The sequence below is a fragment of the Malaclemys terrapin genome, chromosome 5 (assembly GCF_027887155.1).
Source record: "Malaclemys terrapin pileata isolate rMalTer1 chromosome 5, rMalTer1.hap1, whole genome shotgun sequence".
NCBI classification, from domain to species: Eukaryota; Metazoa; Chordata; order Testudines; family Emydidae; genus Malaclemys; species Malaclemys terrapin.
In genome coordinates, this window is record NC_071509.1 from 124,519,725 (window position 1) to 124,534,178 (window position 14,454).

General features: G+C 44.8%; 1 protein-coding gene across 4 annotated transcripts in view; it reads left to right on the plus strand.

The window, feature by feature from the left end:
* Positions 1-14,454, plus strand: part of LOC128837563 (melanopsin-like) — a 78,955-nt gene that overhangs the window by 36,453 nt on the left and 28,048 nt on the right. For all 4 annotated transcript variants that reach the window (XR_008444981.1, XM_054028782.1, XM_054028785.1 and 1 more), the window contains 3 exons: positions 9,121-9,292; positions 11,434-11,589; positions 12,772-12,879. Coding sequence is in view for 3 of the 4 variants with exons in the window: in XM_054028782.1 (XP_053884757.1) it covers positions 9,121-9,292; positions 11,434-11,589; positions 12,772-12,879 (436 nt within the window). In the remaining variant the exon portion in view is untranslated. The remainder of the gene's footprint in view (positions 1-9,120; positions 9,293-11,433; positions 11,590-12,771; positions 12,880-14,454) is intronic.

The window sequence follows — 14,454 nt, forward strand, 5'->3', positions numbered from 1 at the left end:
GTAATCTGGATTTTGTGGGTTTTCTCCCTTTCTCTGTCTTTTGTCCCCTTTTCTAGTGTAGAACCAAAAATGGGAAGGGGGGAGGGGATCATTTCTGTTTCAATCAAATTCAGATGTTTGATTTTGAATGAAAATGAATTTTTTGTTTGATTTCAATGAAAAATTAAAACCTGCCACATTTTCAAACAAACAAACCCATATTTTATTTTGTTTTCTTAATTTTTCACTGAAAATGCTTTCTATTTTTGGACCAGACCTAATATTATCCTAACTATTCATTTACTACAAAGGCAGAAACATTTCAGCCTTCTCGTCCCCTTCATCAGAATCTTATGAAGCCTGATTTAAACTCATGTTATTCCTTTCACTGCAACTGAAGCAGCAATGTAACAACTGACAATAGCCTTTTTGATTTAATATTAAGATAACATAATTCCATGCCTTGGTTTCGCTGTTCTAGTTTTCTGTATTGATTTGTTTATTAGCTAGCTTTATTTTAAGATAACCAATTAGGTTAACATTAGATATCCCAATAACCACATTTTTGTGTCATCATTGCTGTCTTACAACTCTTCTGTTACCAGTATCTAAAACTGAATTAGTGTGAACATAGAATATGGCATTTTTCCTGCAGTTGGGCTTTAAATTGAGCTGCAAAAGGCATCTGCCTGTAATCAATAGCTTTACAGCTGAGTATACTGTGTAGGATTTAACTCAGAATAAGGCTTTAGTATTGATATCTGGGGCAATTAATTCTTGTAATAGTAAGTAATGATCTGCTTAATTGAAAGCCTTGGATATGTCAATAAAATAACACACAAAATTATTGCCTTTAATCAGGCTTGCAAATTTTATTCACTCGTTTGCCTGCGGTAAAATTTTGCAAAGTCTTTTAATCATAAGTGCCACCATAACAACAATAAAAATTGGGTCTGAGTCCCATTTACACTAAGAGGTTTTTCATTGAAATTTATACTGAAGCCCAATGGTCAGGAAGTAAATCCTTAGCAATGTGGTCTGTTAAGATGTGGGAGGGATAGCTCAGTGGCTTGAGCATTGGCCTGCTAAACCCAGCGTTGTGAGTTCAATCCTTGAGGGGGCCACCTAGGGATCTGGGGCAAAAAATCAGTTCTATGAGATAGGTATATCTCCATATATTAATATGGAATTTTCTCGCAATGAAAGCTCCATCACCTGAGTTCTGTAAAATTCAACTGGGCGAAGCAAGTAGAACAGTGCTGCACTGACAGGGTAATTGCAGTGTGACCTGATAGTTCTTTTCCATCTCTAATTCCTAATATATGAGTTAAAACGATTATGTGCCATCAGTAGAAGAAAATAAACCAGATCAGCCTTGCAGTTGCCACATCTGCTGATTTCCCAAAACACGGTTGTCATAGTCCAGGGCTATCTGTACCTTTGACAGGGCCACCCAGCGGATTCAGGGGGCCTGAGGTCTTCGAATTGTCACAGAAGGACCGAGGGTGGAAGGACCCCCCGCCGCGGGTTTTCAGGGCACTTCAGCGGCGGGTCCCGGAGCGGAAGGACCCCCCCCACTGCCAAATTGCCGCCAAAGACCTGGAGCAGAAGAAGCTCCGGGGGCCCGGGCCCCACAAGAGTTTTCCAGGGGCCCTGGAGCGAGTGAAGGACCCCGCTCCAGGGGCCCCAAAAAACTCTTGTGGGGGCCCCTGCGGGGCCCGGGGCCTGGGGCAAATTGCCCCACTTGCCCCCCACCGGGCGGCCCTGACCTTTCAAGCTGCTTAGTTTTTCTGAGCCCACCCCCTTTGGGTTACAAGCCTATGTCTTTGCTTCTCAAGGTGAAGTTGCACAATTTTCCCCCTCTCAAACTGGTGCACCTTGTGCACCAACAGTATTTCCTTAGCAGGCACGAATGGTTTGAGCCCTACAAGTCTTCCCGTCAGGAGTTGTGACCAGTGTGGGAACACAGTGACATATGGGATGGGATATTCACCCCCACACAAGGCAGAGCAGGGTAAATTAGGTTAATTTACCTGATAGGCTGCACCTGAGGGAGAACTATAGTTTGAGACGCTGATTGATGATGGAGCCCAGCTGAGAAGGAACATGTAGGGCTGATATAAAGCCAGAAAGCTGGCAGCAGAAAAGAACTGCAGGGGAAGTTGTCTGCAGTTTTCCTGTGAAAGAAGAGAGGTGTGTTTGGGGGTTACAGAGCTAAGTAGTGTGCAGTTAACCCGTTGGTGGAGGGAGTGTGGGCAGGTTGACTCAGAGAGAGGAGAGTTAGAAGATGTAGGAAGGAGTCTAGGGAAAGAGCAACAGGGTCTGGGAGAAAGCAGAACACGGTTGGCTAAACATAGTCCCTGGTCTGGAACCTGGGTTAGTGGGTGGGCTTGGGTTCCCCTACTAGCCACTGGGGGAAGTGGCACAGACTGGGCAGGGGAGCAGAAGACTCTCTGGGATAGTCATGTAATCAGACTTTAAAACCCCATAAGGGACGCACTGTAGTGAAATGCCTGGGAGAGCCAAGCCATGACGAGAGATCACCCTGAGTTGCACAGGGCAGTAGGGTGCTTGCACGAGTGACAGAAGGAGCTGTTGGACCTGGAAGGAGCTAATCCCCAGAGTAGCCAGGAGGAGACACCCTACTAGTGAGGGGACCCCATGACAACATAAAACAGTTTTTCCAAAGCATAGTTTAAGCTCAACAGTAAGAACAAAGCATAACAAGAGTGAAGCATTTTTAAATTTAAAAACCTGTCTACGTGCATAACTGCCTTACCTAAAGCTTATGTATGCAGTGTTGTTGTAGTTGTGTTTGTCAAAGGATACGAGAAAGACAAGGTGGGTGAAGTAGTATCTTTTATTGACCAACTTTTGTTGGTGAGAAAGAGACAAGCTTTCAAATTTACAGGGAGTTCTTCTTCAGGTCTGGGAAACTTAATCAGAAAGTCACAGCTAAATATAAGATGGAACAGATGGTTCAGCATAAGTAGTTAACACATTTCATGGGACCATTCACGATAAAGTGATCCGTTAACACCTCGCTGGTAATAGGGAGAAAAGAAATGGGGAGGTGAAGCATCTGGGAGTGATTACTGATAATGGGTTTTAGATTGTTGTAATAAGCCATAAATCCAATGTGTCTATTCAAACTGTGATTTTTAGTGTCTAGCAAAATTATGAATTTAAGCTCCCAGGCTCATCTTTTGAAAGTGTTGTGCAGGTTTCCTTTGAGGACGAGGACTGATAGGTCAGATACAGAGTGATCGCTTTGTGAGAAGAGTTCACCCACAGGTGATGTGGTATTTTGTCTTTGAGAATTCATCCAAGAGCATAGTGATTGTCTGGTTTTGCTCACATAGTTGCTACTGGAGCACAGTCCTTAGGTAGGCCTAACTTGTCTATACTCCCCCACATCTGGTACTGGGGTTCAGTCTGCTTCTCGGTGGGGGGGGTGTCCCTCCTCTATGGACTGCATTCCTTTATCCATCCCCAACATCCTTTGGCTTGGTCTACACTACAGAGTTAAATTGACATGCGCTGCCTTATGTCAACCCATCTCTGTAAGTTTCTACACTAAAATGTAGCTCCCACCGATGTAACTTACCCATTACACCGATTTAATAACTCGACCTCACCAAGAGGTGTAGCGCTTAAGACAACTAAGGCCTTGGCTTCATTTGCGAGTTACAACTCAATAAAGCCGTCCACAGCACTGTACTTCACTCCCCGACCACACTGGCAAGGCACGTACAGCACTGTCTCTCACTGGCTACAGCGCTGCAGGTGCTCCACCTCCCCGAGAGGAATAAGAGATGCAGCGTAGTGGCTACAACTCACGGGTGTCAGTGTGAACAAGGAGTTAACTTGCTGCTCTGTGATAATCCCTTTATCGAGTGGCCACTCTTCTCATTGTTGTGATGGCTCCAGGAATGCGGAAGTGCCATTTCAAAGCTCCGTACCAGAGTGAAAAAGCAAACATTTTGCTGTTTGCTTTGAGTGAGTGAATGAGAAGCAGGGAGAGCAGGGGGGTCGGAACTTGCAAGGCGTATGCTGACACACTCTCAGCACTCCAAAGCCCACTCTCTCTCCCCCCCACACTCCCTGTCACACTCCACCCCACCCCACCCCACCCCTTTTGAAAAGCACGTTGCAGCCACATGAATGCTGGGATAGCTGCACATAATGCACCGCTCCCAGTGCAGCTGCAAATGTGGCCACGCCAGTGTGCTGTCAGCTGTCAGTGTGGATAGACTGCAGCGCTTTCCCTACTCAGCTGTACGAAGGCGGGTTTAACTCTCAGCGCTGTACAGCTGCAAGTGTAGCCATACCCATAGTTAGGTTGCCGCAGTATCAGTATAGATGCTGCATTGCTTATGTCGACTGTGATTGCTTTTCAGAAACCATCCCCAATGCTCCACCCTGGTAGTCAAATCGGTGCAAACATTCCTGGTGAGGATGTGCACCGCGGACACAAGGACGTAGTGTGAATGTGTAAAATTGATTCAATTACTGCAGTGGCTGTATGTCAACGTAATTTAGGTAGACTTCATTTTGTAGTGTAGACTTGCCCCTTGTCTCCCTGTGTCTCTTGACCCTGTTTAAACTGGTTTATGTGCCCACTAGGTGGGAGTTGTTGTCAGGCAGCACACAGAGGGAACACACGCACGCAGCCGACTTATCAACATTGAGCAGAGCACCACACCGGTGACGTCTGACAACAGGAGACAAGGATAGACTTCAAAGCAGTTGGTTCTCTGCATGGCCTTTTAAGATATATATTGGTAAATGGGTGTCTGTGAGAAGTGTTTGACCACTTTCCTGTTTACATGCATGTGAGCTGGTGCCTGAATTATCTCCTTGAAATCATATAGCATACAATACAATAAAAATCAAACACACACTTAATATTCATAAAATATTACAGGCGTCTCACACTTCCTTCACAGCAGTGACTGTGCCTTTGTTAGAAGTGCATTATATCAATATATCATTGCTCCCTGCACAGGGAAGAATACACTGATATGCTAGTGATCATTCTCTAAAAACTTTTTAAAAGAGTGCAGCTGACATCATCCACTGTTGTTCAGCTTTCCTGAGTGAAGAAATAGAAGTGGGTAATGAGTGATATTTTTCTTGTTTGTTGTTGGTAGTGAAAGCCAGGCAGTGAGAACAAAAAAAAAAAAAAAAAAAGCTTAATTAATATGTTGAGTTTCCCTTGTCTTGTCTCTGGAAAGCAAAAACAGTACAGTTTTACCCTGATGGTGAGAATACTCTAAATTCTGTTAGCATAGTAAGTTAGCCAGCATGCAAATGCTAATTGAATTACTTTCATGGAGTGTAGAGGATTTTCTGATGCTAAAAGGGTCAGACAATGAAGAAATCTCATTTAACATGCAGTGAAGAAAAATGATATTGAGCATCTTCAAGCTATTTTCCTTTGCTTTCATTGATTTTTTTCTTCTAATTAGCATCTCTGCTTATATCCATTCCAAAGCTTGCACTCGCTCTCTAATCACCATAGCTCTGCTTTTGATATTCAGCACTGTGTGTCTTATATTTACAGCTCATAATCAAGAAAAGAAGTTAGGTGGAGCAGTGGGTTTTACTGCATAGCCCGTTAGGATTGTTTCTTATTTGTTAAGCAATGACAGTGTGTGTCACACTCCATAAGACAGAGCGGTCCCTGCTTAGGCTGTATCCTAAAGTGTTTAAAATCTAAGGCCCAATCCTACAGGCTGATCCATGAGCCTGCACGTTACCCTGTTCAGCGTGGGCGGCTCTATGTATTTTGCTGCCCCAAGCATGGAAGTCAGGCGGCTTTTGGCAGCGCGCCTGCGGGAGGTCCGCTGGTAACGCAGATTCGGCGGCATGCCTGCGGGAGGTCCACTGGTCCCGCTCCTTTGGCGTACCCGCCGCCGAATTACCGCCGAAACCGCGGGACCGGCAGAATCTCCCACAGGCATGCTGGCAAAGGCTCCCTGACTGCCGCCCTCACAGCGACCGGCAGGCCGCCCCCCACAGCTTGCCGCCCCAGGCAAACGCTTGGTGCGCTGGTGCCTGGAGCCGCCCCTGCTGTTCAGGGTATGTATTCACAGCAGTTGACGGTGTGATTGCAGCTCAGGTTCACACACTAGCTTCAGTCTAGCTAGCATAGGTAAAAAGAGCAGTGTTGACATGGTGGCAAGGAGCTAACAACTAGAGTACATACCCAGCTTCCCTTGGTTGCTAGCCTGTGCTGAACCTCATGCTGCCACATCTGTTACCTGCACCAGCTAGATTAAAGATAGCACACAAGTGTGACCATACTACAAGCACACATACATTTGCAGTATAGACATACCCTTAGTGAGGCTAAGCTGGAGCATAAGGTTCTGACTCCACTAGTCAGCTTGCAAGATCAGGGCCTAAGCCCCTGACTGTGCCAGGGAATCTGTATGGGCACGTGCCTGCACCTGTACAGAGTCCCATAGACCTCAGCAGAACTCCATGTGGGTGTAAGAGTCTGCCTATGCAGAGCTCAGGCCTTCCACTGAACTAAGGTGAAAGTTCTGAGTGACTGGAAGGGAATGGTTAGGAAATGCTTATGCAGTCTTAACTACAGCAGTCACTGCTCCTCCTGCTCTAATACACACGTACATAAACCCAGAATTAATGCAATATCCTGGGGCAGATATTTACCATTTCACTGGTGCAAAGTACAATTGCAGCCATTTCATGCCAGCTTCAGAGGATTCCCCCAGCACACGGAAATCCTCAGCAGGCAGAAGGCTGCTGTAGCAAGCTTTGTGCTATTCTCTCCTGCTTCACTCTCAGCATAGACATGTTTCAGATGCGGGGAGCAGGAGTGGAGCGCACACACTGAGCAATTTAGGTTGCGCAAAATCCTAAATTAGTGCCAGTAAAAGCCTTTTAGTGCACCACACCATCAGGCATTTTATATGCAGATGTTGCAAGAAAGCGGTTTTAGAAATGCTTCGGAGGGGTTTTGAACATTTTATTGGGACTAGTTTTGACATCTGTCTTGTGTAAAATGAGTCCAGTTTTAACCACCACACACCTATCCCACACACAGCCCCTTCCCCCTGCCTTTCCCTGAGGGTGGTTGCTGAGATCATCACAAATACCTCTTTGCAGAATCTCTGGATCTCCTGCTGTCCCTCCACATCCAACCCACATCTTTTTAGGACATATCAATTTATAAAGTAGGGGTAGGGGAAGTAGCTTCTAGGATGAGACTTCGCAAAGATTTAGTCTGTATCAAATTTGCACAGGTAACATTATGAATCCCTTTCAATGAGAGACCGTCTCCAAAGTAATCTCAAAAGACCCTCAATTACAGTGGTTTCAGCCTTTAAAACACATCTGCTGTTATTAAAGATTCTTAAACGTGTCTGCTGAAAATGACCTTCTTTCAAGTAATTGAGAGGTGGAGGGAGCAGTTGGATAGATTCTCTCCCCTAGACAGTATTCAAAATGCCATCATGTACCACTTGGAGTACTTTAAAAAGTTGCTCATGGAAGACTGACAGTTAAGAACATAAGAAGGGCCATACTGGGTCAGATCAAAGGTCAATCTAGCCCAGTATCCTATCTTCCAGCAGTGGCTAATGACAGGTTCCTCAGAGGGAATGAATATGTAATCAAGTGATCCATTCCCTGTCTCTCATTCCCAGTTTCTGGCAAACAGAGGCTAGGGACACCATCTCTGCCCATCCTTGCTAATAGCCATTGATGGACCTATCCTCCATGAATTTATCTAGTTCTTTTTTGAACCCTGTTACAGTCTTGGCCTTCACAACATCCTCTGGCAAAGAGCTCCACAGGTTGACTGTGAGTTGTGTGAAGAAATACTTCCTTTTGTTTGTTTTAAACCTGCTGCCTATTAATTTAATTTGGTTACCCCTAGTTTTTGTGTTATGAGAAGGAGTAAATATCACTTCCTTATTTACTTTCTCCACACTAGTCATGATTGTATAGACCTCTATCATATCCCTCCCATTAGCCATCTCTTTTCCAAGCTGAAAAGTCCCCATCTTATTAATCTCTCCTGATATGGAAGCCGTTCCATATCGCTAATCAGTTTTGTTTCCTTTTTCTGAACCTTTTCCAATATATCTTTTTTTGAGATGGGGCGATGACATATCCACGCAGTATTCAAGATGTGGGCATACCATGGATTTATATAGAGGCATTATGATATTTTCTGTCTTATTATCTATCCCTTTCTTAATATTTCCCAACATTCTGTTCATTTTTTTGACTGCTGCTACACATTGAGTGGATGTTTTCAGAGAACTATCCACAATGACTCCAAGATCTTTCTTGAGTGGTAACAGCTAATTTAGATCCCATTATTTTATACGTACAGTTGGGGATTATGTTTTCCAGTATGCATTACTTTGCATTTATCAACACTGAATTTCATCTGCCATTTTGATGCCCAGTCACCCAGTTTTGTGAGATCCTTTTTTAGCTCTTTGCAGTCTGCCTGGGACTTAACTATCTTGAGTAGTTTTGTATCATCTGCAAATTTTGCCACCTCACTATTTACCCCTTTTTCCAGATCATTTATGAATATGTTGAATAGGACTGGTCCCCTGGGGATACCAATCTTTACCTCTCTCCGTTCTGAAAACTGACCATTTATTCCTATCCTTTGTTTCCTATCTTTTAACCAGTTACCAGTCCATGAGAGGACCTTCCCTCTTATCCCATGACAGCTTAATTTGCTTAAGAACCTTTGGTGAAGGACCTTGTCAAAGGTTTTCTGAAAATCTAAGTACAGTATATCCACTGGATCCCCTTTGTCTATATGCTTGTTGACCCCCCTCAAAGATTTCTAGCAGTTTTCTTATTGTCTGTGCATGATGCAATTTTTTTAATGAGTTCAGACTAGGTGGGAGACAAGATGCATGCCAACTTTGTATCTGTGCTCTCCGTATTCTGGAACTGGCTTGTACAATACAGCAGCTAAGTAATTATGCTGTACAGGATGGCCAGTGAGGGTCACATGTATAGTATTACCATTTGCTTGTTAACTGTCCAGTTCTTAAACCTTGACCAGTAATTGTACAAACTATGTGTGTGTATATATGTGTATATATATATATATATATATTTACTTTTCATGTTTCTTAGGTTCCTATGTGCCAGAAGGGTTGATGATATCTTGTACATGGGACTATGTAACCTATTCCCCAGCAAACAGAAGTTACACCATGATGTTATGTTGCTGTGTGTTTTTCATTCCCCTGGTTATAATATTCCATTGCTATTTATTCATGTTTCTGGCCATAAGAAGTACTGGCAGGTAAGCAGGGTAGCAAGAGTAGTTAAATCTCTTGTCTTCTTGCTGTAAAGCGTACTTTAAAGCTCCTGGCTGAAAATCAAGCTGGGCAGTAGATGTATTAATGATGCTGCTTACACTGAATCTGTATTCTCCTTTGATGTCCTACAGAATTACAATACAGAGAACTCCCTGCTTACATGCTCCAGATAGACAGCTGGGTTAGATAAATAGAAGCAGAAATGCTATTTTCTCATATTCAGCTAGTTTTCATTTTCTTCAGTGTTTGGGTTCATCATCTAAGCCCCCGGGAGGTTATGACCATGAATAAATCTGTTATACAGCAAAATGGCCATCACCTGATTTTGGCGCACTCCACAGACTTAAGTCCTTATAGCTCAAGAGTTTCATTTATTGTAGACATTCCAGAAATCACAGCTTTTACAGCTGAACTCGGGGAGATGAGATGGGCCATGGTGCACACACATCTATTTGTGCATGCATTTGACCAAATTTCATGCAAATATACAGGCAGGTACAAATTGTTTTGCACATGAATTAAGCCTCTTCTTGTAATATTTGAACTAAAAATTTGGCCTGATCAGAGATCAAAAAGGGAACTCTCTCTATTGTTTTGCCTCTCAATATGTACATATTACTCATTCGGGGCCTAATCCAAATCCAGTTGAAGTCAGTCAGAATCTTTCCACTGACCTGAATGGGATCAAGCCCTGTTGTCTTGTTTCAGCAAAGTAACTAATCACATGCCTAACTTTAAACACATGTTTAACCCCCATCGATTACAATGAGACTTGAGCACATGGTTAAGAAGCTTTGCTGAATAGGGATGGACTTGCATAGGTGCTTACGGTTAAGCACTTGCTTATGTGCTTTTCTGAATGGGGGGTTGTGAATGCTCTCTGCAATTGCAAATTTGATAACAAGGAATGGTAACTTGGTCCTTTAAGCAATATCACTGCATATGAGCATTCAGCACAGCTGCTGCAAGAATTAAATATGTATTCTACTGGCTAACATTGTCTTCTGCAGGCTTCTTCCGTAGTGCATCTATTTGAGTATTATCATTTTATTGAAGCAGCTCATCGCAGTACTGATTTGCATAGTGGCCTTCCTTTTTAAGTAAATCTTCACTAAAATTTGTTTGTTTTTATGCTAAATCCTGTCAGACCAGTTTACTATAAATTGCAGGATATTAGTTGATTTTGCTGGCATAAAAAAGTGACGATGGTATCTGAAGAATCCCCACACAATAGCTGTGAGAATTTCTCCAGGCTTGTATTAATGATTCCTTCAGAATATCTGCAGCTAAACCACGATCTCCAAAAATTATCTCTAAGTAAAAAGAATGTCATCTCTCATTGGCTCAAATACCACTGTCCGATGGATAAACCTGCAGGAATGTAAAATAGCCCCCTTAAACATTATGTGCCAGGTTCACCAGTGCTCTTGCTTTGCAAAGTAGCCAGCATACAATACCAATATACCTGGCTCAGTGAGTTGGAATCTGTGGAGTTCATTTGACATCATCTCCTCAAGAGACAGGGAGGAGTCAGTGGAAGTGTGTAGGCAGCAAGGAGCGCTGCCCTTGTGAGGAGTGAATCCATGCATAATACATGGAATCCTCAGAGATGAGATCAGCCCTGATGACAGCTCTGCTGTCTGGCCACCCACCCAACCCTGGCAGCATGGCTCCTCAAGGAAATGAACTATCATTGAGTAACCCCCTTGTGCCTCCGGCAATGTCGCAGAGGGCAAGGAGTGGGATTTCCTGCTCATTCGCTACTGGAGATCTGTCTGGTTCCAAAAGGACCATGCTACTCCCCAGCTGAGTTAGCCCCATCCCTCAGAACTGCAGAGCCCCATCTGGGCTTTCTTGAGGACGAAGAGTGAGCATGTCACAGAGGCAGTGTCTTTCTTCCTGCTTACTCCTCTTGGCTGTTTTGAGGCCATTTTGCATGTTTACTCCCCTTTGCAGGGTGTAGCAGAGTAAGATCTTTATCCTTAAGATATTAAATAACTGAGTATATTTGGGCAGAGAAAGATAAAGTGTGTGCTCCATTTTATTTATTGTTAATAATACATTGTGCATCTTGTACCAAACATTTTCTTACACTGGGTGTCTTCCCTTGTTCTTCTTCTCACAGGGATGTTCAGAAGCTAGGGTCCTATGGTCGTAAATCCTACCTCTCGCATTCCATGAAGAATGAATGGAAGCTGGCAAAAATTGCTTTTGTGGTCATCGTTGTGTTTGTCTTGTCTTGGTCTCCATATGCTTGTGTCACCATGATTGCATGGGCGGGGTAAGTAGAAATCTGGTGGCCCTTAGTCAAGATAAGTTAGTAATGAGGGGCAAGTGATCTAGCCTGAAGCTGCCCTGAGATATTTCATATAAATCTGACTCCTCCTTGGACTGTAAATGAGATTTAACTATAATCAGTGTTGTCACCCATAAGGAGTTCATCTTCCTTTTAAAAGGAGTTAAAATAGACACCAGATTAGAGGTGAGATATCATTCCTCAGGATAGCCCTTTGGATAAAAGAGAACAAGATTAGCTAGTGTCTATTTCATTTCTTACATGAAACTTTGTGTGCTTTTTTTTTTCCTGAGCACAGATTTTTGTTTTCACTTCCTTCATGCTGCTTTTTGTGTGTGTATTTTGATTTTATGCAGAGTAATCCTAGGCATCTCAGCAGATGATTACTCACCTCATATCTGATCTCTCAAGAATCCCCCTCCTCAAGACAGTGAATAGGTGACTAGTAGAGAGAGAGAGAGAGAGAGAGTCAAGAGGCTTTTTTCAACACCTTTTTAAATTCAGAGCTCATGTCCTCCTCCCCTTCCCAGCTCCCCCTGTAGGGAGACCTCTTTCCCTGTTGATGCACATTCAACTTCACTGATATTAGTAGTTACTTGATCGATGGAAATTAGACTCCTCTTAGCTGCTGGGAGAGTTTGAGGCAAAAACAGCTAAAGCTGATCTCAGCCCACTTCCCCTTTTTCACGCTCCTCCCTTTCTTTTTGGACACTGGAATTTCAGTCTCCTTGATGCCCTTTGGTGTGCCGAATGAAATTGATACTATGGGGTGGCAATATGAGATTTTCATTCTGAATCAGTTTTTGTTATTACCATTCCATATCTATCTTGTTCTCCACATTAATAATCTCTCCTCCTGCTTCTGACTAGCAGAACAACAGAGAAATAAGTGATTGTGTGTGTTCTGGGTGCTTGTCATTCTTAAAAACAGAAAAGTCATTGGTTGATGGCCATTCAGCTTCTCCAAGTAAATGTAACCAGTATGGCACCAAATCATGGTGGTCTTAGTCTCAGTAAGAAATGCACTGAAACAAATTAACTTTTCAAAGCTATTTGTTGTCAGACGATCAAAGCACATAGTCAATCAAGAAAGAGTAGTATGTTTTGGTAATTTAGTTAACACACATCCATTAAATACCTTTGTGTTTTGTTTTTGTTTAATTTTAGCCATGGCAACACTCTAACTCCATATTCTAAATCTGTGCCAGCTGTTATCGCCAAAGCTTCTGCAATCTACAATCCTATCATCTATGCAATAATTCACCCAAGATACAGGTACAGTAAACACAGTACAATTGTCTGTCAGTACACATACAAATGTATACATTCATAATAATCCCTTCTACTGAGGGCACTTCACCGCAGGAGTAAGTGGGCACAGTGCCATTGAAATCAGTAGATCTGTGCCCCCTTTTGTCAGTGGTGTATATGGCCCAATAGCTGTAAAATGTGGGCCACAGGATAAAGAAGTTATTGCAATTGCTCAGTGTTCCCTAATTTTTTCCATCCATGCATGGGATGAATTTTGTTATGTGCACCAATATCAAGGTAATGTACAGATGGCCCTGCCGCCGTTCTGAGCTCCAAACCCTGCCCCACTCCTGCACTTCTAACCCCTGTCCTGTGCTCCCTTCACTCATAACTCCTCCACTCCCCTCCTGCACCCTGAACCCCTGCACTGTGCCCCCTTCACCCATAACCCTCCGCTCCCCTGCTGCACCCCAAACCCCTGCACTGTGCCCCCTTCACTTCCCTCCTGCGCCCCAACCCCTGCACTGTGCTCCCTTCACCCATAGCCCCTCTGCTCCCCTGCTGCGCCCCGAACCTCTGCACTGTGCCCCCTTACCCATAGCCCCTCCACTCCCCTGCTGTGCCCCGAACCCCTGCACTGTGCCCCCTTACCCATAGCCCCTGCATCTCCTTCCTGCACCCATGTGGGGAAACTGACCTGGACGCACAGGCGGAGCAGCTGGCATTGCTGCTCGCTCCCACACTGGACTGCTGCTCCCTGCCCCGCGCACCCCTAGGGAACTGTGCAGGGAAGCAAGGAGCAACGTCAGGGCTCCATGCATCCAGGTCACTTTGCCTGCCTGGGCTATGAAAGGAGAAGGCAGAAGAGCAGCACCTGCTGATGCTCACCTCACAGCACAGCCCAGGTGGGGAAAGTGACCTGGATGCAGGGAGCCCTGGGGATGTGGGTGAGTGGGTGGGTGTGAGAGAGAGAGAGAGAGAGAGAGAGAGAGAGACAGTGTGTGTGAGAGAGAGAGAAAGAGTGTGTGTGTGTTGAGGGGAGTGTGTAACAGAGTGAGTGTGTGTGTGTGTGTGTTGAGGGGAGTGTCTGTGCACCTGAGTGAGTATATGAGCATGCTGTCTCTTTAAGAAAGCACTCGGGTCAGGAGCCTGAAAGCTTTTTCAGACACAAGCAGCTGCCAGCAACTCTGGACCCAGAGAGGCAGTAGCACAGATAGATTCCCCCTGTCATGTCACCCCAGCTCAGTGGCGACTGCATACACAGGCGGGGGGAAGGGGACACCCCACATCAGCCTTCCCCTCACCCCCCACACAGCACACAGGAGGATGCTCCCAGTCTGGAGCACTGTGGCCTAGAGCGGCTCCGGGGGGAGGAACGGGTGCGAGGGGGAGAAACAGGAGCAGCGGCGGCTGCACATAGCAGGGGGAGGAGGGGCAGCCCTGCTCCGGAGAAGTCACCTGGCTCGGCTGGTCCTCCGTCAGCCCAACTGGCTCTCAGCAGGTCAGGGGGACTGAGGCAAACCCTGCACAGGGCGCCTTCTTTGGCGGGCCTCCCTGGGCCCCCACCTGGCCCCACGCGGCTGTAATAATCAAGTGCGC